General features: G+C 40.3%; 1 protein-coding gene across 6 annotated transcripts in view; it reads left to right on the plus strand.

Moving 5' to 3' along the window:
- Positions 1 to 27319, plus strand: part of chd7 (chromodomain helicase DNA binding protein 7) — a 328856-nt gene that overhangs the window by 143042 nt on the left and 158495 nt on the right. For all 6 annotated transcript variants that reach the window (XM_085993014.1, XM_085993016.1, XM_085993015.1 and 3 more), the window contains 4 exons: positions 7295 to 7381; positions 16173 to 16310; positions 18651 to 18772; positions 20093 to 20336. In XM_085993014.1, the coding sequence (XP_085849140.1) occupies positions 7295 to 7381; positions 16173 to 16310; positions 18651 to 18772; positions 20093 to 20336 (591 nt within the window). The remainder of the gene's footprint in view (positions 1 to 7294; positions 7382 to 16172; positions 16311 to 18650; positions 18773 to 20092; positions 20337 to 27319) is intronic.

Raw genomic sequence — 27319 nt, forward strand, 5'->3', positions numbered from 1 at the left:
CTCCCTCTGCCTGGCTCTCTCCTCACCCCTCCATCCCTCCCTCTGCCTGGCTCTCTCCTCACCCCTCCATCCCTCCCTCTGCCTGGCTCTCTCCTCATCCCTCCCTCTGCCTGGCTCGCTCCCCCTCTGCCTGGCTCTCTCCTCACCCCTCCATCCCTCCCTCTGCCTGACTCTCCCCTCCTTCTGCCTGTCTGCCTGCCTCTCTCCTTGCTCCTCCCCCCAGTGGCAGGAGTGTGACTCGCCTAGGAAAGAGAAAATGTGGATGTGTAACACATGCAGCAGTAATGTGCAATGCACTCCCATCTTCCCCATCCCATCTTGAGTACAGATTGAACCAATAAGTCCTTGAATGCATTCTCACCTCCCATTTTTCCCACAGCTTCAGTGTCTCCAATCAGGTTTCTGTCCCTGCCACAGCATTGAAACAACCCGAATCAAAGTCTTAAATGAACATCCTCTGTGACTGTGACTATGATGCACTATTTGTTCTCGACCTTTGTACAGCCTTTGACATGGTCAGACACACTTTTCTCCTCCAATGTCTTTCCTCCATTGAACCGAGCCCTATCTTGGTTCCACTCACCTATACAATCAGTGCCTGAGCTTCTCCAGCAATGGTTATTCTTCCCACCCCCACACTTACCTTTAGAGTACCCTCAAGGATTTATCCTTGGCCCTCTTTTCATCATCTACTTGCTACTTCTTGCCGGTGTCATCCAAAGACATGGAGTCAGGTTTCATGTGTACGTGGACAGCATCCAGTTCGATCACTGCACCACCTGTCGCGACCCTTCCACTGCCTCTGTTGTCAGATTGTTTGTCTGACATCAAGTCTCTGATGAGCCGCAGTTTTCTGGAGTTAAATATTCAGACGCCTAAAGTCGTCGTCTTGGGCACACGCTACATACTCTGTGCCCTTGCCACCGATTCTATCCCCATCTCCAGCCACTATCTCTGGTGAAATCAGACTGTTTGTAACCTCCGTGTCCTATTCAACCCCAACTTGAGCTTCTTAACCTCATCTTCTTCCATCACACAGGCCACCTATTTCCATAATATCACCTGCCTTCATCCCTAACTCAGCCCATCTGCTGCTGAAACACTGTCATGCCGTTGTCACCTCCAGACTCAATTGTTCCAATAATCCCCTCACTGACCCTTCCAACCTCCGTCCTCCATCAACCTCAGCTCAGCCAAAATTCTGTCGCCCATATCCTATTCCAACACCAAGTCCCCCCTCACCCCTGTCCTTACTAACCTACATTAGCTCCCAATCCCCTAACGCCTCCAATTTAAAATTCTCTTCCTAGTGTTTAAAGCCAGGCCCTCACCTCTCCCTATCTCTGTAACCTTCTCCAGCCCTACAAACTCCCCTCACCCAACCCTCAGAACTCTACGTTTGTCCATCTCTAGCCTTTTGTGTGTCCCCACTCATGGTGGCTGTAGCTTCAAACTGCTTGGCTCTATGATCTGGTATTCCCTCCCTAAACCTCCATGCCTCTCCACCTCTCTTCCTTTAAGACTTGCTTAAAACCCACCTCTTTGCCCAAGCTTTTGGTCACCCCTCTTCTATCTCCTTCAGCTCAGATTTTTGTCTGCACTTCTGTGACTCACTTTGGGGAATTTTTCTACTTTAAAGGCACTACATAAATGCAAGTTGTATTGTAAAAGCTGCAGCAATCCTGTGAGTTTACTATCCGTGTTGTCCCCAGGCTACAGTGCGTGCTATCAAATCGCTTTTATTAAATGTATTTATACTGCATATTTTGTAATGATACCAGTGTTCTGGTTTTACTCTATATCCACATATAAGAGTGCACTTTGCCACTGTCCCTGCATGCTTCTGTAACAATAGCAATGACTGCTGGTGGCAGGGCTCAGAGCCTGGCGTGTGCCAAGTTATAGCAATAAAAAAAGGTGTAGTGAAAAAGATATGTCACTGTGATTATATACCTCTGAATCTTTGTTGAACATAATTGGTCATTTTGTGAATAAACTGATCAGAATGGACAAGTTTCTGGGATCTATTCGATTCCTAGTTACATCGGCCCAGATTTTGAGGGGTAATGACGGCGAACTGTCAGCGTTCAATGTCATTACCCCTCTGAAACTGATCGTAACTTCAGGATGTAACAGATGTGTAGACAAACGCAGAAATCTTGAAGTTGCTGTCAGTCATTCCCTGCTCTGCCACGGGCTGCGCTGTGCAACTCCCAATAGCCGACAATCCGTGAAATCAGTAAAACTGACAAAAACTTGAGTTTTTCCGATCTAATTACGCTGTTAAACACCCCACTAAAAATTAAGCCTTGTTGGAAGGTGTAACTGCGGTTTTGATGGCATATTGATTGCTGAACAACTGTTCTGGCCCTGAAAAGTTTTATGTTTGTGGATTGTCAAATTTCGTCATTGTGATAGAAAATGACTAGATTTTTAAAATAATAAAACATTTTTAAAGTTTGTTTGATATTTCAGAGGGAGGAGCTCGGGGGAAGGAAGATCGAGAGGGAAGGTCAGGAGCGTTGGGTGGGGAGGAGGCATAAGAGCATGGAGAGAACAATGGGGATGGGGGAAGAACGTGATCTAGGTCTAAAGGTGGGGGATGAGAGTGATCCAGATGGGAAGACTGATCACCTTCTCCCCCCTCTGTTAGACGTGGACCACCTCCTCTCCCCTCTGTTAGACGTGGATCACCTTCCCTCCCCCCTCTGTTAGATGTGGATCACCCCCCCCCCCCCCGTTAGACGTGGATCACCACCTTCTCCCCTCCCCCCCCCCCCCCCCCCGTTAGACGTGGATCACCTCTTTCTCACCCCCCCCCCTTCGACGTGGATCACCACCTCCCCTCTCTTCGACGTGGATCACCTTCTCCACCCCCCCCCCCCCCGTTAGATGTGGATCACCTTCTCTCCCCCCTCTGTTAGACGTGGATCACCCCCCCCACCCGTTAGACATGGATCATGTATTAATCAGGAAATAGTTGGGGCTTCTGATAAGGGAACAGCAATAATCATGGGGGATTTTAACTTTCATATTGACTGGACTAATCAAATTGGGCATGGCAGCCTTGAGGAAGAGTTCATCGAGTGTATTAGGGACGGGTTCCTTGAGCAGTATGTAACTGAACCACCCAGGGGGCAGGCAATCTTAGATCTGGTCCTGTGTAATGAGACAGGATTAATAAAAAATGTCCTAGTAAAGGATCCCCTTGGAATGAGTGACCATAATATGGTTGAATTCCAAATTCAGTTTGAGGGTGAGAAAGTTGGATCTCAAACCAGCGTACTAAGCTTAAATAAAGGAGACTATGAAGGTATGAGAGTAGAATTGACTAAAGTGGACTGGGAAAACAGATTAAAGTGTAAGATGGTACATGAGCAGTGGTCTACATTCAAGGAGATATTTCACATCTTTCAAGATAAATATATTCCACTGAGGAAAAAGGGGAGTAAAAGAAAAGACCGTGGCTCAGTAAAGTAATAAAGGATAGTATCCGACTGAAAACAAGGGCATATAAAGTAGCCAAATCTAGTGGGAGGATAGAAGATTGGGAAGCATTTAAAAGCCAGCAAACAATAACTAAAAGATTAATTAAGAAAGGGAAGATAGATTATGAAAGTAAATTAGCAAAAAATATAAAAACAGATAGCAAGAGTTTCTACAGCTATATAAAAAGAAAAAGGGTGGCTAAAGTGAACGTTGGTCCCTTAGAGGATGGGACTGGGAAACTGGTGGTGGGGAACATGGAGATAGCAAAGACGCTGAACAAATATTTTGTATCAGTCTTTACAGTAGAGGACACTAAAAATATCCCAACACTGGACAAACAGGGGGCAATGGGGGGGGAGGAGCTAAACACGATTAAAATCACTAAGGAGATGGTACTCGGTAAAATAATGGGACTTAAGGCGGATAAATCCCCCAGACCTGATGGCCTACATCCTAGGGTCTTGAGAGAAGTGGCGGTTGGGATTGTGGATGCATTGGTGATTATTTTCCAGAACTCCCTGGACTCAGGAAAGGTCCCGGCAGATTGGAAAACTGCTAATGTAACACCCTTATTTAAGAAGGGAAGTAGACAAAAAGCTGGAAACTATAGACCAGTTAGCCTAACATCCGTGGTTGGCAAAATGTTGGAGTCCATTATTAAGGAAACAGTAACCGAGCATTTGGATAAACATAATTTAATAGGACAGAGTCAGCATGGTTTTACGAAGGGGAAGTCATGTTTGACAAATTTGCTCGAATTCTTTGAGGATGTAACATACAGGGTGGATAAAGGGGAACCAGTGGATGTAGTGTATTTGGACTTCCAAAAGGCATTTGACAAGGTTCCACACAAAAGATTACTGATCAAGATAAAAAATCACGGGATTGGGGGCAATATACTGGCATGGATGGAAGATTGGCTATCTAACAGAAAACAAAGAGTTGGGATATATGGTTCGTTCTCGGGCTGGCAATCAGTAACTAGTGGTGTTCCGCAGGGGTCAGTGCTGGGACCCCAACTCTTTACAATCTATATTAACGATTTGGAGGAAGGGACCGAGTGCAACATATCCAAGTTTGCCGACGATACAAAGATGGGAGGGAAAGCAGTGAGTGAGGACATAAAAAACCTGCAAAAGGACACAGACAGGCTAAGTGAGTGGGCAGAGATTTGGCAGATGGAATATAATATTGGAAAGTGTGAGGTTATGCACTTTGGCAGAAAAAAATCAAAGAGCAAGTTATTATCTAAATGGAGAGAAACTGCAAAGTGCTACAGTACAAAGGGATCTGGGGGTCCTGATGCATGAAACACAAAAAGTTAGTATGCAGGTGCAGCAGGTGATCAGGAAGGCCAGTGGAATCTTGGCTTTTATTGCAAGGGGGATGGAGTATAAAAACAGGGAAGTCTTGCTGCAGTGATACAGGGTATTGGTGAGGCCACACCTGGAATACTGTGTGGTTTCCATATTTAAGAAAAGATATACTTGCTCTCGAGGCGGTTCAGAGAAGGTTCACTCGGTTGATTCCGGAGATGAGGGGGTTGATGTATGAGGAAAGGTTGAGTAGGTTGGGACTCTACTCATTGGAGTTAAGAAGAATGAGAGGCAATCTTATCGAAACATATAAGATTGTGAGGGGGCTTGATCGGGTGGATGCGGTGAGGATGTTTCCACTGATGGGTGAGACTAGAACTAGGGGGCATAATCTTAGAATAAGGGGCTGCCCTTTCAAAACTGAGATGAGGAGAAACTTCTTCACTCAGAGGGTAGTAAATCTATGGAATTTGCTACCCCAGAGAGCTGTGGAAGCTGCAACATTAAATAAATTTAAAACGGAGATAGTTTCCTAGCAGATAAGGGAATTAGGGGTTACGGGGAGAGGGCAGGGAAATGGACGCGAGTCTAGATTCGGATCAGCCATGATCCTATTGAATGGCGGAGCAGGCCCGAGGGGCCGTGTGGATCACCTTCTCCTCAGTCTTAGACATGGATCACCTTCTTCCCCCCCCCCCCCCTCTGTTAGATGTGGATCGCCTTCTTCCCCCTCCTTAGACGTGGGTCACGTACTTGCAACCGGATGAATTAGTGAATTCCTTCCTACACACAGAGCAGGTGAACGGTCTCTCCCCAGTGTGCACATGCTGGTGTGTCAGTGGTTGGATATAAACACAGACTCCACACACACAGACCCTTCATTCAGAATTAAATCATTTTTATCACTTCCAGCAAGAAAAATCCCATCAAACTCCAAAGAATTAACTAACCCACTAATTAGAGTCTAAAGTCTTTTATTTTACCAGCCAAGGACAACTATAATTACAATTTCTGAATACTAGGTAACAGAGGATCTTCATAAAGCTAACTATACTCCCACTTTCTGTAGGCTCACTGGCAAGACTGGATCAAATTACAGGGTTGTCTGCAGCAGATCAAATTATACATTCCAGACAAACTGTTGGGTGTGTCTTGTCCTCAAAGGGAACCAATCAGAAATCTGGTGTTGCAAATAGACACAGCCAAATTTTTAAAAAGTAAATTGAATCCGTGCCTTTTATTTCCTGGTCTGCTGTCAGAGAATTCTTCAATGCGATTGGCTGCTTAGACAGCTTGATGACATCACTACTGCTCTGCACTAGGAATACCCTTTTGACAGCACGACAATCAATTTAACATTGAGAAACCTAAAGTTTTAGCCTCAGAGATCTTTGTGGGCAGCTTTATTCGAAGTCAGCGGCGATCACTGTCGCTTCACCGCTGACTGCAAATTCCAGGCCATCGTTTCTTAGATTTTGTCTTGCTGCAAGCATCCACACTATTAAAGAAACAATGAAAATGCCTACATTTGTGAAGCGTAATGTGAAAAGCTGTGAAAATGCTTGACAAATCAGGAGTGACTATTTGCTGTCTGAGCAGACACCGTTATGAAGTTTCTAAAAATACTCTGGACTAGCTAATATTTTTGAAAGGGCGCAACATTGTTTTTGCTTTTCACTGGGTTGGTTTCCATAAAATCATTTGAAATCCCTCTATTCATTGTGTGATTGTGTTGTATCATCTTGGGTTAAGAAAATATATGGGCCTGGAATTTGCGGTCAGTGGCGAAGTGACGCCGATCGCTGCTGACCTCCAAAGAAAGCTGCCCACAAAGACTTTGGTACACCACTCCGAGAAGCCTACTCGTGAAATATCTATTGTATTTCATGCTTAGCGGAAGTTTTCGCCATAGTTACTATCTGTATCTTCAGTTATAGTAATTATGCTTTTTCTCTCCCCCCCCCCCCCCCCCCTTTCCTGTGGCAAATAAATGTTATATGCTTCATTGTGAAATTTAATGGAGGCATTAGACTTGAGATGTTGTAAGGAACTAATTTTCAGATGTGAAAATTCTGTTGTGTAGTGACATTTAAACAATTAACTCTTTATTACCTCTCCAGTCATATAATCACTCATCAGTTTTTTTGGATTTGATGTTAGTGGCACTGATTTCTCATAGTTTATGCCTTTTTAAAGAATGCTGAATAGTCAAATGCATAACTTCATCTCAAATGTTGCTCATTAGTGAGTTGTAATTTCACACTATTTAAAATTTTCTTCACATTCTGTGTTTCGAAGGTTTCACACAGTAATTAACGGGGCTGGTTAATAAAGCCTGAGGAATTTCTTTCCTCGTGGGGAGTGGTCCTTCTGAATTGTAGCAGTTTAATTAACATGTTAGCAACACCCTAACTGTTGAAGCCTAATGGAGATGGCATCATGAGAAGCAAGAGGTCAACTGTGCTTTTTGTTCCTCCAATTTTTTGCAGGTTGAAGATGAGCCTTTTAATCCAGATTATGTAGAAGTAGATCGGATACTTGATGTTTCACATAGCATTGATAAAGATAGTGGAGAGGTAAGAAATATTTTTTCTCTGTGCTTCCTGAGCTGCTTATTTTGTGAGAAAACTACAATTAAAGGTACTTTAAAATGTCATATACAATATCACTTTATGCATGCTTCTTTGCCCCCAGTTATTAAATGATTTATATCGGGTACAATTTATGGAGTTTCATTGAAATGGCAGTTGTAGAATAAGGACGCAATTTACCCAATAAGTTGGGTGAACCAAATTCTGCATTAATAATGAGGTACAAATGGCAATTGTTTTGACTTAAATTTTTAAATACATTTTTTGAGCCATAGCCAATTTTGAATAACCTCCTCTCCCCCACCCCAAAAATTAAGTTTAAATTAATTGCTTCTGTTCTTGTAATAGTTTCCACCTAAGCATCTTTAAAATTCTTAGGAATTATTCTCCTCTAAGTCATCTATCTACTATCCTATTCAGAGATTGAATATTGATACTTATTTTGGCATCCTGTACATTGGTTCTTATTTCATCAATTTTAGCCATACTCCATTCTTTCTCGAGATTCTGCTGATTATTGGAAGCACTCATGTATTGAAGTATTATTCAAATTCATCCTGTAAATGTGATTGGCAGTCATCAGCATCCCTAGGCTGGGTTTACTACTTGAGTTGTGTGAATAGCAGTCTGTTTTCCAATAACAATTCAGTGACCCAAACTGCTACACGAATAAATTGAGGCAATTGTATGTCTCAAGTTGTTGCTGTATAGAGATTATTCTCTAAATGTTACATTGCATTATGAAATACTGGGCCTGAATTTGCGGTTGGAGGCTTCCCGCAGGGTAGTGCGTACGGAATCCCCATAAGCATGAATGGGGTCCTCACAAAAAACACATTTACATAACAAATAAATAAAAGAAAATTAAATATTTAAAATTAATTAAAATACAATTTAATTAAACTTTTAAAACAAAAATGTAATTTTTTGAAAAATAAATAAAATGTTTTAAAGGGGCTAAAAATAACCGTAACTTATTTTACAGCTTTTTTTAATGTTTAAATAATTGAAAAAAAAAGTTTATATTCATTTAAACACTCATGCTTTTACCAGGCATAAGAATTTCACAGGCATTCACTGGGCAGTAGTTGGGCAAATAGCCCAACTCTCCACCTGCGGAGGTCCTTTACCCGTGATCACTGGAAAATACGGGCCACTGTATAACTGAAAAAAATCACAATTGTGGCAATTGGAAAACGAACGTTTAATTTTACCCACCATGTTCAGTGGATAACTACACCACATGGTTTAACATTAGCTCCATATAAAACAGGAAGATCTTGTGTTTGGTCACTTGTGCTGAGTTCAGATGATTTCACCTGGACAAGAATAGGTTTGTTACTTTTGGCTTCAATGCCTTCATTTCTAGGGATAGGAAAAAATTGGACAGGGTGCTGCTTCTGATTGCTTACCAATGAGCTTGGTTGGATGTGCATATTTACGAGTCCCAAAAGAAGCAATGATCTTGGTGGCACTGTGATTGACTCAAGATCAGACTTTGGTATCCATGATCATGCGTGAGGAATCGGCACTCTGGCAAGGTGCTAGAGGTTGCTGTGGAGCACAATATGCTGCCTTCAGGATGAGTAGTGGGAGGAATTCTAAAATTTTATATTACTGAAACAAAAGGGACATTGGGTATAGATACACAAATAGGTGAAATTAACAAGTAGACTTATATGCAATGGCGTGAAGCTAAAACTTGAGAGAAACTTAAAATCACAAGTACATGCAAATAAAGATTGAAAACCAAGATCAGAAAGGTACATTATAAAGTTGAGAGCAGTTACATTGCAACGTGGTTTCTTAACCACACCTGAAAAAGGCACTTTTGCTGAGAAATCTGATTGCAAAACTTAATCTTCAAACAAAAACTCATAACAGAACGGTGTGAAATCAATCTTGAAACTTTAATTCATTCACTCATTCAATCCCTGTGGATAGATGACTAAGCTATCATATCGAAACAGTCATAAAAGGACAAGACGCTAAAAATTTGTCTGGTACTTTTAAAAAGAAAATGATGGTAAATTAGCCAGCTGGTTTGAAAACTGGCTTGGTAATAGGGAGCAAAAGATGATAATTGGGAAAGGTTTGTGGGGTTGGGGAAATAAAGAGAGCAATTAGTAGAGCTCCGCAGTCATTTATTCTGGAGCCCTTCTTGTTTACACTATGCCAAGCTATGTGACCAAGTAAGAAATCCAAAGGGTATAAAACAATCAAAAATATCCAGACCAATTAACTAGATGGGCTAAGAAAGGGCGGATGTAGAAAAGTCTGAGGGAAGACTTGACCCAATACTTTGAAGTTCGGAGCGCACAGGTATAATCAATCCAATTGACTTAGACTGTGAGTATTGAGCTGGAGGACCGGTTGAAAATGCTCAAGCAAGAGTAGTAATGGCTTAGTGGATGAAGAAAAATGTTAGATTATCTACCTTCATCGTAGTTTGTCTTATTCTTTATAGAATCATAGAAATTAAAGCACAGAAGAAGGCTATTTGATCCATCATGCTAGTACTGGCTCTTAAATTGGAGCTATCCCCTCTAATCCTATTTCCCTGTTCTTTTCCCTTATCCTTTCATATTATTCCTTTTCAAATACTTATCCAGTTCTCTTTTAAATGATGTTACAGTCTCTGCATTAATAGCCATTCCATATTCTAATAAGTTGTATGGGGAAAGAAATTTTCCAACTTCTCCTCCGTCGTTCTTGTACCAATTCATGAATCTGTACCTCGTCTTACTGATTGGCTAATCATTGGGAACAATCTTTCACTGTTTGTTTAACCTCTCAAAATATTTAACAATTTGAAAACCATTGTTAGATCCCCATAATCTTTTTCAATGAAAAGCTTCAATTTTTCACACCTTCATAAATATAACCTCTCATTTGTGCTTTAATGTTAGTGAATCTATGCTGTTTCCTTTCAATGGGACTAATATCCTTCACAGTGAGGTGCCCAGAACTGCATGTATTATTAAATATAGCTAACTAACGTCTTGTGCAAATTTAACATCACTCCTTTGCTTTCATATTCAATATTTCTGTCGATCACAGAATCCCATTTGCCTTTCTCATGGCCATTTCTACCTGCACTTTTATCTTAAAAGATCGATGTGTCTGCACCCTAGATCTCTCTGTTCTTCTACTGTTAAGAGTCTTATAGTTTAGGATGTATTTCCTTTTTGCTGTTCTTCTCCCAAGATGTAAGACTTGAAAAGAGGATGCCCATGAATTTCCCCTGTTTAGGTAATGGCATATTTATTTTGGTCATGGTTATTTTATAACGAAATTCAAAGAACATGATGGTTATTCCAACAGTGAGTTTTTTGTTGTTGCCACTTTTCTCTCCCACTGCTCCGCAAGGTATTGACTTTTGCTAGGATATGGATCTCTGGTTTCTTGCAGTCTTCCAGTGCCTCATTCCTTGTGTGTGACCAGACATTGTCAGCAGACAATCCTACCATGGAGGGCATTATAACTCAGCCTGCTTTTGTCCATGGCTGATGACTATACAAGCACACTTTCAAATAGGGGTCATTGGATAGTGATCAGGAATTATATTCCTGGCTGATTTCTCACCTCCCTAACCCAGAGGCATTAATGCCAGTTGCAGCTGCTCTGACTGAAATCACCTAACTCAACATAAACTGGGAATCAAGTCAGGGACCTTCTGGTCTGGATGGTTCATTGCTACAGTAAAGGTAGAACCTTTACTCACTAGGCTATGGGGGAAAGATGGGTAAATGTAATACTTTTTCTCATCAACTTCCATTTAAGACAGGAAAATGGCGTCAATTTTTTTAAATTCGCATCTTCTTGTGAAGATGGTGACACCTGTGGGGTTGAATTCAGTGATTGGAGGCAGCCCTCTGGTGCTTGCATAAGTGGCTATTTAAATGTGCTTTATTGAGCCAAATGGCCTTTTCTTGTTTTGTGCTTTATGTTGTAATGTGAGAGTCTAGATGATCAGTATCGGCAGTTTATTGGACTATTGGAGGATTGATGCGCTTTGTAGCGGAGCTCAGTAAACCCCAACATTCACACAGGTGTGAGTTCCACTGGATAGCAATCAGTCAGTGGAACCTTGATGATTTTATTCTCCTCAAGCCCTTTGGGAATCCTACTGACATCAGCTAACTCACACACTAGAGATCAAACCAAGGATCTTCCTGAACTCTATGCCTGTGGTGCTATCACCCTCTTGGCAATTTTGAAATTCATCTTGTTGTGTAACACAATAACTTACTCTTCCTTACCTCTTTTTTTCCTCTCACCAAAATGCATACCTGTTCTTCTAAGGTGCATTTAATGTTGAAAGCAGATCCAAAAGAGTGTTGTGAAGCAATATTGTCAACGTTGATTATGCCATTGAAATTGCTCAGTTTCTTTTTGGGAGTCATGCAACATTCAAATTGAAACACTATTTTAAAACACCAGTTTTGTTCACTAAAAATCATCTTTATATAACCATATATTCTGACAGTGTTGTATCGTATAACATTAATTTACAATTTGTGCTACAGTAGTTAAAACTGACCAATGCAGGTAGCCTAGCCTGCTGCAATTAATGAGACCTATTTCTTGACAGTTCATATTTGCTGACATTCAGTCCCAATATTCAATTTGCCTGCTATAGTGTCATCTCGGACCCATACATTGCAGCTATACAAAGTTGACAATCTGGGTTCAAATGCAGCAGCTTTTTACTGAGTAATCTAGGCAGTGAATTTGAGTCATTGAAGTTTCCCTAAAGTCAAGATCCAATCAACTAGCATGATTCTGTCCCTGATAATGGGTATAAAGCTGTGGGTTTTCCAACTTTGCTTTATGGGGACACGTTGCAATTATAATTAAATTGTCAGGGACCCCTAAATTTGCCTTACCCCCTCATCATAACTGGCAAAAGAGTAAGAAAGCCATGCTGTTGTTGCAAAAGTATTTATATCTGTCCATATATTAAACAAAATGCATATGACACACTTATTGCACACAATAACTTGTATCATTTTTATAATGGCAAATCTAGCCAATATGTCACCATCAACATTTCTGAACATGGTTTGTTGAATCGTTGAATAAGCTTTGTGGAAAAAATTCAACAAATTATATATGTTACAATAACATGATTAAATTTAAGCAATGAAATGCTTATTATTTGTAATGCCTACATTAAAGTCTTGAAGGTCTTACCCCCTCCCAAAAGTCTGGGCTTAAAATTTTTGCCCAAAGTGGTAACATTGTTAATTGAAGGCAGATCCTGCAGTCTAAGTACATAGCATGCATAATTTCCCAGGATGCAGCAGGAGCGTTTAAGCTAGCCAAAAATAAAATCATTCTCTCAGGCTCTATTGTACTGATTGCACACCTGTTAGTTTTGAATTATAAATACTGTAAAGAGAGTATATTAAGCTGAGAATGAGAAAGACAAAGCATTAAAAAAACACACGGGTTGAATTTTGAAAGCAAGCAAAATCAATAATTACTATCTGAATTTTGTTGATGGTTAGAAAATGTATACCATTTCATTACTGACCCCAATAAGAGCCAAATAGAGAGGTGGAGACAAAAAGTAAGAGAAGGAGACTGACACCAGGAATGCACCAGTGAGCCAAACCTTGTATTTCACCCCACGCTCCCATATTCGATCAAACCTCAATGCCTTTTACACAGTTCTGTCAAATCCCAGGTCACCCCTCAATAATGATCTTAGACCAAGGAATCCTCCCCATGCTGCCAGGTACAGCAGCCCCATCATAGTGCTGCCAAACTCCCCCCCTATCAGTTATGCCAAAGTCCAGGAATATTCTTTATGCTAGCAAAGCACAGGTGCACCCCCAGTGCTGCTAAACCCCACTTCTTCTCTTCCCCACTGCTGAATACCAGATATCTAATACTTTTTGGATGCGATATTTGCATTTTCTCAGCTTTAAAACTGGTGAGGGATAAAAAAATTAAATACATAGGTAAAGGAATATGCCACTCCTTTATGGTTTTTGCAGAATAATGGGTCATGACAGAATTTGATCCCCAAAGCACCGAGAATATAATTTAATACAAAGAGAATTTGATTTATTTAGTTACTGTAAATCAGTGGCCTTGATGATGACATAAACACCCCTGCTGTTCTAAAACAGCATATCCTCTGACTCACCTGGGCAATGCCATTGGAGATCTGCTAGAAATATAGTACAAGTATTGCGTACAATATGGACTTTCTGTAAGTTCCCTTTTTACTGTCTTAACACTTTCCAATCATACCTATTTGTGTCATGCCCAACTATCATGCTTTTCAGTCAATTAAACTTGGCTGTTGATTTTACTTAACCACTGAGTCCTCCAAGATAGGTGGCACTGTTGTCTGCAGCATAAAACGTTAGTCAAATGTATTACCAAGTATAGTCCCCACCATTTATGAAGCCTCCTCGCTACTCATGAAAGTGTCCCTGGAGTAAATTTAACAGCATTGCCTGTGTCTCGTTGATTCAGAGACAGATTCTAGTCGGTCTATCACGGGGCTGATCTGAACTCGATTCCTGATCCAAACAGTGTTGGCGTGTTTTGGAGACAACGCGAAAGAATGGGAACAGGGAAGGAAACAAATGGATGACAGGATTTCAATTCCGTCTTTGTGGTGGTTATTCTAGTTCCGAACAAGCAGTTGTTAACAATGAGAGATTGTGGGCTCAAAACAGGGGCCATCTTTTCTGTTCCCTCCAAATTTAGTTTTGCTTTATGAAGAGGAGGTGTAGGAATTAGCTTTAACAGAAAATTGTGCAGACTTGGTGCAGCTCTGAAAACAAGGTTGGTTTGGGACTGTTACTTTTGCTTTGGGAGAAACAAAAGTCAGACTCCTTGATCAGTGAACCAATTGGAGCAAACGAAGTGTAGCATCGTCTTCTCTAATCTATGTTTTTTGAACAGACATAGACAGAATGAACCGGGAATATCAGCGCACCCCTTTTAAACAGACAATGATCTGGGATTGATAGCACACCCCTTTTAAACAGACACCGAATGATCCATGGAGGGATTTAAACACAAATATGATAACGAGATGCAAACAACTTAATGAACTGCTCAAACTAGCTGGCGCACTTAACATGTTATAAGCAGTGCCTTTGTAGTTACCTCCTACAATACTGGCAAATCGTTAGAACTATTTCCCCGATATAGGCAGCTGCCCGTGATGAGGGTTAATGTTATAAGTGGTGCGGACTGTACAACATTTTGCACTAGACTAGTTAAAAAGCATCAACCTGCTGACCATATTGGGAAAGTCCTGATAGCTTCAAAGAGACAAGGAGGGGTACAGCAGTGCCATTGAGGGGTGTGGACCATCTAATATCCCTAAAAAGGCTGGTGGACATGCCACATTCCCCTCAGTTCCCCACCCCCACAATCCTCCTATATCCCCCCTCAGTGCTGGCAGATTATAATGGTACACATCCCTAAAGCTCTCCCGTACTCCCTAACCCCCGTGACAGGTTCCCCACTCCTTAGCATCAAGACCTCGATTACTCCCTCCTCCCTCATACTTCCATAGTCCAGGACAACCCGCATTCCAAAAACTCTCATAATCTGCGTTATCCCTCCCACTACTGAAACATTGGAACCCCTTTGCACATATTAGAGAGCCCAAGGGCATCCAATACTCCCACAGTCTCCCATTCTCCCATACCCAGTGGGGAGTGAGATGATATTGCCTACATAATTCAATGAACATATATTAATAATAAAACTACTGATTTAGTTTGCAAGTAAGTATTGATATAATCATGGTCTTTGATCCTGAAAATATCACTAACACTCCCACAATTATCTGTCTAATAAAAATGCTGTTTCAATTAAGTCAATTATCATAAATCAATGGTCTTATAATATAATACGTTACATGGAATGAAACAGCATATCCTCTGATTCACTGTGATCAGTGTTACAAACAAATACAGAAAAATGAAGAAATCTAGTTTTGAACAGAGAACTCTGACCCCAGAAAACTTATGATGTTGAGTAATACTTTATTTTGAGTGGTACAGAATGGCAGCATGCAATACTCCCTAAAGGAGTGGTGTTCGTTCAAGGAAAAGCAGGATGGGGAAATTTTCAGGCTGATAGAAGAAAAATAAAATAGCTTTGCGCAAGAGCTGCATGACCTCCCATACTTATTTAGCTGCCCAAGGTGTGCTGATGCCTGCTACTGTCATACCTTGCATGCTTTAAAATATTTCCCCATTCAGTCAGTAATTCAGTAGTGTTGAGTTTTCTGCTGGGATAGGGGCGAGGAGAGAACTTTCCTATTCATCTATTGTAGCTACTGTTGTGATCTGGTTATATTCTGCGGTTGAGTTGATTGAGTAAATCGAGGTTGATCCTGCACTCTTGCTCTGTGATTGGCAGAAACTAGCAGTGCAAAGTGGAATTCAGCACCATTTGTCCATGAAATGCACAATTGAGGATATCCATCTCTTTAGATTTTTTATATCAAACTGGTCATGTTGAAGTGTATATATTTTAAAACATCTGTTTTAAAAAGTAAAATGGGTTGTAAGGAAGTGTATTATTAATATGGTTTCTTTGAACTTTCAGAGCTTAAAATTTCTTACGGCAACATATTTATTGCATCTGTTGTCCAGAAATTTATTCTCTGATCTTTACTACAGTATTTAGAAAACCCATGTGCTGATATTTTGTGTACAGAAGTCTCAGAATATTGGCAAATAAATTAGTTGGATAATCCCAAATGGATTAATTCTGCTGGTTTTCAAAACAGCCAATAACCCATTATTTGGTGAAGTGGTGTTCTCTTCCATATGAAGAAAGCACTTGGGAACTGAAAGCAGACACAGACCACGTCAAGATTGAAGAATTTCAGCAACTACAGGCCATGAAACCAAGAACAGAGTATACGGTAAGATTACAATTTTGTACTTAAGGGTAGATCAGGATGACTAACTGGGAACATGAAACAAGGCCAACAGTCAACATAATGGGAAATAGGCTTTTACAGGCAAATAAGAGTAAAGGTTAGTCAAATAATCAATGGTACCACAGAGATTGTATTGAGTGAGGGAAAGGTAGAAATGCTGAACCACTACTGGAGACACATATTCAAAAGGACACTGCACTAAAAAAGTTAATGGGATTAAAAGAAAAGCCATGAGGCCTAGATGGTATGCATCCCATACAGGAGGAGGCTGGGGAAGAGATAGCAGAGGCACTCGCCATAACTTTCATGCCAGAGGACCCTAGGATCGTAAATATACCATTATTCAAAAAGGGGAAAGGGATAATTCAGGAAATGATATGCCAATTAGTCTTACCTTCATTGAGAGCACAATGTGTGGTTGAGATTGTAAACATAATTTTGCATAGCATCACTGATAAAATGCACCTGGGCTACAGCACATAGTTAGTACCATGCTCCAGCTGATAAACATGCCACCTACAGTTCACATATCTTATAACTTACCTTCTGTCTCAGGAAGAGCTTTCTGGAGCTGCTGCATCCAAGCATTTTTTCAGTTGCAGACTGCTTCAATCTCCACCAACTGCTGTGCTCTCAATCTTACTGGTATTTTATAACTGCATATGTCCCACTAGAGTGGCATAGGAACATGATGCAACAGGATACATAAGAACAACACCTCAACAGGATTAATCATGCTGCAGTTCATGCTGATTCACTCTGGAGTTCAAATATAAATCACCTCCACTAGAAGATTTGTTATATTCTCCGAGTTCTGCAAGAGTACAAAACAATAAGAGCATTTTGTAAATTTAGTAAACTGCAGCAGAGTTCCTAGTATTGTTTCGGAATGGACAGTAGAATATATAATGTGGCATTTTGTATACTGTGAAGACAATTTGTCTTTATTTAATCAACCATTAACTCCTGAAAATCTGTATTTTTGAGCACTACCCAGGATGTTTTCGTGGTGGGCCTCCAATGAGGGGCCACCTGTTCTGAGAGGCCATTTTTTCTTGGCAGAATAGGTGATCATAAAAGACAACTTCCAATGTACATTTTAGGGGGAAAACAGCAATAAAAGAAAATTAAACCAGTGGTAAGATTTGAAGAGTGGAGAAACAAAGAAATATAGGGATGTAGATAATTAAGAAGTGCAGTTAAAAAAGGCCTTTTAAAGGGAAACAAAGAGGATTCTGAGTTATATTTTAGGGAAATGAGTATAAAACCAGGAAGTGATGTTGAATCTGTACAAGGCATTGGTTAGGCCACCATTGGAATATTGCATGCAGTTCTTGGTACCCCATTAATAGGAGGGATATTAAACCCATGGAAAGGATATAGCAAAGATTCACTGGAATACTAGGAATAAGAGGTTATGGAAAAAGATATTCAAAATTGGGGCTTTCTTCTTGGAACAGAAAAATTGAGTGGGAATTGAATGAGGTTTTCAAAATTAGAAATTTTGAGGGTAAATGGTGAAAAATTGTTGCCACGTATTGGCAAATTGGTAGCAAGGGAGCATAAACTGAGGATTATCACTAGAAGAATGAAGAGGGTTATTAAAACATGGAATGCTTTATCACAAGTGGCTATTGAGGTAAAGAATATTACTTCATTTTAAAAAGGAATTGGATGAGCCTTTCAAAAAGAACATTATAAAAGGATAGAGAAAAATAGGATTAGTGTAGATCTCTCCAGTTGAATACCTAGCACAGACTTGATGGGTTATGTAGCTGCCTCATGTGCTGTACTTCTATGGTTTTATGACACTGATGTTATATGCACAGTTCAAACTATATGGAGGCAAATAATAATGATTCAGGGTATCTGGAACTTAAATTATGAGGAAAGAGTGAAGAAGTTAGGTCAATTTTCTCTGGAAAATTGAATACTTTGAGGTGACCTAATTGAAGTTTTTCAAGACGACGAAAGAAATTGACATAATCACAGCAAGTTATTCACTTTTGTGAAGTTGTTCAAATGCTGTAGGACAGAAGTTAAAATGTGAAAAATAAGAAGGAAGGGAAGTAGGGCAGAAATATTTCACCCAAAGGGTAATGCAGTTGCCAGGGAAGCATGCTGAAATAGGCAGCATTAGTGGGTTCAAGAGGCAATTGGATACATTTTTAGAGAATGAATTGAGGAATATAAGTGGTATTGACTGACGAAGAAGGGACAAGCTTGTTGGCCATAAATGCCTTGCCCACTTCAAAAAAATTGTTTTTTTTAAGTAAATATGGCTTTGTATATATTGAGTAACTATTGATTTGTATCCAAAAGGAGCGGCCACTTGCAGAATTCTGGACAAAATTGGAACATTCAAGGGATTATAAAAATGGCAACCAACTCAGGGAATACCAACTGGAGGGTGTAAACTGGCTACTCTTCAATTGGTACAACAGGTGAGTTATTGTGCTTTCAAAATAGTTTGCAGTAACGGACAAAACCGTTCTTATACTAGTACTGTTTAAGTTCAGATTCCACATGACTGGCATCTGTGAGCCGGCTCCCTTATGCAGCAGCAGGTTCATAGTCCCAGGAAAAACTAGTTTTGCAAGACTGCCATCCGGATTAGGGAGTCAGATTTAGTAGCTTCAATGCTAAAAGTTGACTCGCAGATGTCGGCTCCAGAATCTGAACTAAAGCGGTACCAGGATAGAAGCTTAGCAACTTGCACTTATATAGATAGGACTTCTAACGTAGAAAAATGTCCCAGGGCATTTCATAGGAGCGTAGTTGGACAATAATAAAATTGACACCAAGCCAAAGGAGGAGAGAATTGGCACTGGTGATTAAAAGCTTGGTCAATGAGTTGGCTTTGAAGAGGGTCTTAAAGGGGAAGAGAGGAGTAGATAGGCAGTGAGGTTTAGGGAGGGAATTTCAGAGCATGGGGCCTAAACTGTAATAAAATAATTAAAATAATAAATATTGCTTCACATTCAAAAAAATGCTGCTGTAATGATAGTAATGCAGTGCAGATGGATGTTATTCCTTGCCATATTCACCTTGAGTGCAGTAATTTGAGAGATTTGCCCAGGATGTGGAGAGAAATGGGGAAGTGGTTTAATCACCAAAAATTGTAATTTTCAAAACTGTTCATTTTTTGCCTTTTTGGAGGATAGGGTGGTACCTGAATTACTTAGCCTGTAGAAGCTTTTAAAGTCCTACAAAAGTCAATCTTGGGCAGTTCTCATCTTTGTTTTTTTTTAAAGAATTCAAATAGTAAAACATACTAGTCTTAGTAAAAATATCCAAATTTCTTGAAGTCGTTTAATCTGGACTACATAGTGAAAAGGAATAGAGATATGTCAACAGAATGCTTCTATTAGAAGGGCAATGTGTGGGATTCTAGTTTCCATTGTCTATGTACCACAGATTGGAGATCAGCTTTTCTCGCTCTCTTTCCTGCTTCCCTCCATTCCAAAACTTTTGGTGTTACCTAGATCTCCTTTAGAGAGTGTTTCAAAATTGAAAGATTAGTTTAGATACAGTAAGTACAATGCTTTTGATGGTGTAGCGTTTGGTTTCTGTGTAGAAAATTAAATCACTTGCTGAGATTACATTTATTTGCATTGGTATGTATTTCTGTAATGCCTGTTGTACTGTAGGGGCATAGCTAAAACTATGAAAACAATTAAAGCTACTACCCTGGGGGGGGGGGGGGGGAATGTAAAATTACAGCTTTTATTATAAAGACTTGTAATCTTTTCTCTCTTTTTCAGCCAAAACTGCATTTTGGCAGATGAAATGGGGTTAGGGAAGACTATCCAGTCTATTACATTTTTATATGAAATGTACTTGAAGGGAATTCATGGCCCCTTCCTGATTATTGCACCCCTTTCCACAATCACTAATTGGGAAAGGGAGTTCCACACTTGGACAGCGATGAATGTGACTGTGTACCATGGCAGCCAGGCTAGCCGTCAAATGATTCAGGCGTATGAAATGTACTTCCGGGATGCTGAGGTAAGAATGGCAGGTTATGGGAAATTTTGGTTTATGTACATTGAAATCTGTAGTAAACACAGCAATACGGAAAAGGAAATAATATAAAGCAGTTTTCCAGACTGTTTAATTTACATTTCACATGGAAGGTTTGTTTTGTAGAATTCTTGAATAGTGAAGGATTTGCAATGGGAAAACTTTATTTGAACATAAATTCATTTTACTTTTTTAATACATTTTATTGGTCCTAATTTCTGGTGAATCAACTATTGATCTTTACTTGGTAAATTTGTTGTAATTGTATCGCAACTGTTGGTCCCTTTAGTGTCGACAGGCTAATTGATACTGGTGACCAAAAAGGTCCATGTTACTGGCAAAGCTGACTGCCATAAGTAGTACTCTGAATTTATTTTTCTCCTAACTTAGTACCTCATAATTCTATAAGGTCCTCTCTGATTCATCTGCTTTCAGAACTGAAGATTCTGTAACCCTCTAGCCTTTCTTCATTCAGCTCTCTGAACTAATGATTAAACTCCTGGCTACTTTTCTGCACTGCCTCCAGGGCATGAATATTTCCCTATTCTCATTGACCAAACTGATTTTAAGGAAGCTTATCTGATTGAGAGGTTAAGATGACTACCTTGAAACTGCCGTTCTATCAATTTTTTTTAACAGCATACAAATACTGTGAAGTTTGAGGGAACAACTTAATTCTGTATTGAGTTTGTTTTGCTGTTAGTAGGTGTTTAATTCTTTCTGCTAAAATAAACTCAAATCATCCCGAGAAATACTATTTCCAAAAGGGAAAACCGATTCATGCAAGGGAGTAATGAAATCTTGAAATTTTGTTATAATCAACTCAAACTTCAATCAGGGAGTTGGAAATGGCACATCTTTTTGATTTTATTCATTCCCTCCTATCTCACTGCCGGCCTTCTATTATCCGATATATTTTATATGTATGCATTTGCCATTGTAGGCCTGAAACTGCCAATGTCAGTTTGCAACCACTTAAAAAAAAAAAAAAAAAGTACCTTCATCTACTGTTTTACCATTTTACTTGCATTTTGCTTTCAACCTTGATCTGTTCATGCTTCAAAAGAAATTTTCCAGAAGAGTCATTTCAGTGGGTTTAAACTGAACGTCATAAGTTTGTCCAAAACTTATTTGTTCTATCCTGTTTTTCACTTTCACTATTGGTACAGTACTTTTTTTGTACGGTGCATTTTTTTGAAACATCAAAAGCGGGCATTTCCTACAAAAAAGCAAGTTCTGTTGTAATCTTGCAGATCCTCAAGTTCACACTGACAATTGCATTTCTGTCTTTTTTTCACGTCGACTACATCCTGAGTCATTCCCAGAACTTTCCATGTTTTTGCAGGTGAATTTGTGTATACATTGAATTTCTAGTTTTAAAATTAAACATGTCTATCTACTAGATGGATTGGATTATATTCTTTTGCCTTTCACAAGAAAACATTTTGCACAGCTGATTCCATATGAGTATGGTTTGGGCAATGAAGTTGATTAATACATGTATCATTTTATAATGAGCGTTCCATATGGAGTTTTTTGTACTTAGCAACATGAGGAACGTTGGTGCTGGGGGATGAAATGTTTTCTGTTTCAGGTACCCAGTATCTTATAAAGTACTCCCAGGTCAGGGTTAGCGCAGTTAGATGGAGCATCAACCTCAAATTCTACTGCACTAACTTTACAAATTCCTACATTAGCAGCTTCTAGCCGCTTGATTCCAGTTGGCAAGTTAGTGACAATTTGTTCAGTGAGTTTATGGCTACTAGAAGCTGGGTTGAGACTGTCCAGACTCCATTCACATGGGAGCCTTTTCATAATGAGATTTTCATCCCAGGTCCCTAAACTATTGAATTTGAACCCCGAGATGAAAGGCATGTGTTGAATTAAGTGCACGACCCAGCTTCCTCCCACCAAAATATATTTTTTAACTGTACAGTTTAAAAAATAACTGCATATAATCCATGTTTTTATTGTAATAAAAACTGTAAATGTGACCCCACAAATTAAGCAAAATTTATACTTTTAACATTTGATTTCCTGAAAGTGAATTAAGAACTAAGAAGGTGTCTACCACCTTTTAATATGAGTGGATCTTCCAGGGCATTCAGTGCATGAGAGTTGAGATCAACTGTGGTCTTTAGGTGAAATAGAATACAAAGGGGAGGAACTGGATACAAATGGGAGGAGGTTGTGCTGCAGTTGCATCAAGCCTTGGTCAGACCCCATCTGGAGTAATGCATTCAGTTCTGGCACCACAGGAAGGATATATTGACCTTGGAAGGAGTGTTGTGCAGATTCACCAAAATGATACCAGGACTTAGCGGCTTAAATTCTAAGGACAGGTTGCATAAACTTGGTTTGTATTCCCTTGAGTATAGAAGATTTGAGGGGTGATCTAATTGAAGTGTTTAAAATGTTAAATACGGTAGGTACAGAGCAACTATTTCCTCTGGTGGAATCAAGAACGATGGGACATAATCTTAATAGAGCAAGACCATTCAGGAATGAAATAAGAAAGCACTTTTTCACATAGTAGAAATCTGAAATTCTTGTGGCTGTAGAGATGGTGTAGGAGGGAGGGATTTAAATTCCTGAGGCATTGGGACCGATTCTGGGGAAGTTGGGACCTGTACAAGCTGGATGGGTTACACCGCGGCAGAACCGGGACCAATATCCTCGCAGGGGGGTTTGCTAGTGCTGTTGGGAAGAATTTAACTTAGTTTGTCAGGGGGCTGGGAACGTAAGTGTGGGCCCAGAACAGAGAGAAACAAAGCTGCAAGTGCAAGTTAGAAAAGTAGTCAGCAAAACTGGTAGGGAGCAGCAACAAAGGCCAACAGTAAAGAGGGTCAAAGTGCAGAAAAATATTAAACAGGCAAAGTTGAAGGCACTTTATCTAAATGCATGTAGCATTCGCAACAAGGTGGATGAATTAATGGCACTAATAGAAGTAAATGGGTATGATGTAATTGCCATTACAGAGACATGATTGCAGGGTAAACAAAGCTGGGAACTGAATGTTCCAGGGTACTCAACATTTAGGAAGGACAGACAAAAAGGAAAAGGCGGTGGCGTAGCGCTGTTAAGGGATGAGATCGGTACGGTAGAGATAAAAGATCTTGGCTTGGCAGATCGTGATGTAGAACTGGAATCAGTTTGGGTGGAGCTAAGAAACAGCAAAGGGCGGAAAACACTGGTGGGAGTTGTGTATAGGCCACCAAATGGTAATGTAGGGCACAGTATCAATCAAGAGATTAGAAGTGCATGTAACAAGGGCAATACGGTAATCATGGGGGACTTTAATCTACATATTGACTGGGCAAATCAAATTACCACTAATAGTGTGGAGGACTAATTCTTGGAATGCATGTGAGATGGTTTCCTGGATTAGTATGTGGAGGAACCAACCCGGGAACAGGCTATTCTGGATCTGGTACTTTGTAATGAGAAAGGGCTAATCAATAATCTTGTGGTAAAGGGGCCTTTAGGGACAAGTGACCATAATATGATTGAATTTTACATTAAGTTTGAGAGTGATGTAGTCCAATCTGAAGCTAAGGTCTTCAATCTAAAGAGAGGAAACTACAAGGGTATGAGGGACAAGTTGGCCATGGTAGATTGGGAAACTACACTAAAGGGTATGAAGGTGGACATACAATGGCTAACATTCAAGGAAATAATGCATAATTTGCAACAAACATATATTCCTCTAGGGCATAAAAACCCAAAAGGAAAAGTGATCCAACCATGGCTAACAAAAGAAATTAAAGCTAGTATTAAGTCAAAGGAGGAAGCTTATAAAGTTGCCAGAAAAAGCAGTCAGCTTGAGGATTGGGATCTTCTTAGAATTCAGCAAAGGAGACCAAGAAATTGATAAAGAAAGGGAAAATGGAATATGAGCACAAACTAGCGAAAAGTATAAAAACGGATTGTAAAAGCTTCTATAGGTATGTGAAAAGGAAAAGACTGGCGAAGGTAAATGTAGGTCCTTTACAGTCAGAGACGGGAGAGTTTATAATGGGGAATGAGGAAACGGCAGAGAAATTAAGTAAATACTTTGTTTCTGTCTTCATGGAGGAAGACACAAAAAAACCTCCCAGAAATATGAGAAAACCAAGAATGTGGCGAGAATGAGGAACTTAAAGAAATTATTAGTAAAAAAAACAATACTAGCAAAATTAATGGGACTAAAAGTCGATAAATCTCAAGGACCAGATGACCTACATCCTAGGGTTTTGAAAGAGGTGGCCATTGGGATAGTGGACGCATTGGTTGTCATCTTCCAAAATTCTATAGATTCTGGAACGATTCCTGCAGATTGAAGGATAGCAAATGTAGCCCCGCTATTTAAGAAAGGAGGGAGGGAGAAAACGGGGAACTACAGACCTGTTAGCCTCACATCAGAAGTTGGGAAAATGCTGAATCTATTATAAAGGATGCAATAACTGGGCACTTAGAAACTAATAGTAAGATTGAGCAGAGTCAACATGGATTTATGAAAGGGAAATCCTGTTTGACAAACCTATAGGAGTTCTTTGTCTACTCCACTAGTTACATCCTCAAAGGGGAACTGGATTTTCAGAAGGCCTTCGATAAGGTCCCACACAAGAAGTTGGTGAACAAAATTAGGGCACGTGGAATTGGGGGTAATATACTAGCATGGATTGAGAATGGGTTAACAGACAGAAAACAAAGAGTAGGGATAAACGGGACTTTTTCAGGATGGCGTGCTGTGACTAGTGGGGTACCGCAAGGATCGGTGCTTGGGCCCCAGCTATTCACAATCCATATCAATGATTTGGATGAGGGGACTGTAAGAAATAACTGTAGAACAAAGAAATGGGGTGATGAACCAGAGATCCAATCACAGTGTGGTAACGTTACATTGGCTGATTTAGCTGAACCAACCATAGCTCTGCATGCATGCTGCTGAGCCAATGGTAGTAAAGGGGCGGGTGCATTTGCTGTAATCTGATGCTGTGTAAGAACCAGACATTTTGAACATGCTTGTTAGTCGAACAAAGGAAGTCAAACAATGTAAGTCAGTGCTGCAATAAATCGACTATTTAAAACCTACCACCGGACTCAAAATCTTTTATTTTAGTGCGTTAACCTCAGATTAGTGTTGTCCACTGAAATTAACAGATCTAACAACTAAATGTAACATTTCCAAATTTGCTGCTGATACAAAGCTAGGTGGCAGTGTCAGTTGTGAAGAGGCTTCAAGGGGATCTCGACAGGTTCAGTGAGTGGGTGAGAACATGGCAGACGGATTATAATGTGGATAAATGTGAAGTTATCCACTTTGGTAGAAAAAAAAGGCAGAGTATTTCCTAAATGGTGAAAGATTGGGGAATGCAGATGCTCAAAGGGACCTGGGTGTCCTTGTACATGAATCACTGAAAGTGAATGTGCAGGTGCAGCAAATCATTAGGAAGGCAAATGGTATACTGGCCTTCATTACAAGAGGATTTGAGTACAGGAGTAAAGAAGTCTTACTCCAATTATATAGGACCTTGGTGAAACCACACCTGGAGTACTGTGTACAATTTTGGTATCCTTACCTAAGGAAGGATATACTTGCCACAGAGGGAGTGCAACAAAGGTTCACGAGATTGATTCCTGGGATGGCGGGACTGTCGTATGAGAAGTGATTGAGTAAACTAGGCCTGTATTCTCTTGAATTCAGAAGACTGAGAGGGGATCTGATTGAAGCATACAAAATTATTACAGGGCTTGATAGGGTGGATGCTGGGAGAATGTTTCCCTTAACTGGGGAGTCTAGAACCAGGGGCCACAGCCTCGGGATAAAGGGTAGGTCATTCAGGACTGAGAGGAGAAGAAATTTCTTCACACAGAGGGTGGTGAATCTTTGGAATTCTCTACCCCAGAGGGCTGTGGAGGCTCAGTCATTTGGGTATATTCAAAACAGAAGTCGATAGGTTTCTGACCAGCAAGGGCATCAAGAGATATGGCGATAAGGCCGGTGAATGGAATTGAGGCAGAAGATCAGCCATGATCTCATTGAATGGCAGAGCAGGCTCGAAGGGCTGAATGGCCTACTCCTACTCCTATTTCTTATGTTCTCTCCCCCAAAAAGCAATGGATGCTCAGGCAATTGGAGCTTTCAAGACGGAGCTCGATAGATTTTTGTTAGGTAAGGGTATGGAGGGATATGGAGTTACAACTAGTGGTGTTCCGCAGGGGTCAGTGCTGGGTCCCCAACTCTTTACAATCTATATTAACGATTTGGAGGAGGGGACCGAGTGTAACATATCAAAGTTTGCAGATGATACTAAGATGGGAGGGAAAGTAGTGAGCGAGGAGGACATAAAAAACCTGCAAGGTGACATCGACAGGCTAAGTAAGTGGGCAGAGATTTGGCAGATGGAATACAATACTGGAAAGTGTGAGGTTATGCACTTTGGCAGGAAAAATCGTAGAGCAAGTTATTATCTTAATGGCAAGAAACTGGAAAGTACTGAAGTACAAAGGGATCTGGGGGTCCTGGTGCACGAAACTCAAAAGGTTAGTATGCAGGTGCAGCAAGTGATTAAGAAGGCCAATGGAATGTTGGCTTTCATTGCTAGGGGGATAGAATATAAAAATAGGGAGGTATTGCTTCAGTTGTACAAGGTATTGGTGAGGCCGCACCTGGAATACTGCGTACAGTTTTGGTGTCCATACTTAAAAAAGGACATACTTGCTCTCGAGTCAGTACAAAGAAGGTTCACTCGGTTAATCCCGGGGATGAGGGGATGGACATATGAGGAGAGGTTGAGTAGATTGGGACTCTACTCATTGGGGTTCAGAAGAATGAGAGGCGATCTTATTGAAACATATAAGATTGTGAAGGGGTCGGATCGGGTGGATGCGGGGAAGATGTTCCCGATGATGGGTGAAACTAGAACTAGGGGGCATAGTCTTAGAATAAGGGGCTGCTCTTTCAAAACTGAGATAAGGAGGAACTA

The sequence above is a fragment of the Somniosus microcephalus genome, chromosome 7, assembly GCF_052327205.1.
Source record: "Somniosus microcephalus isolate GS21.2 chromosome 7, FLI_Smic_1.0, whole genome shotgun sequence".
NCBI lineage: Eukaryota > Metazoa > Chordata > Chondrichthyes > Squaliformes > Somniosidae > Somniosus > Somniosus microcephalus.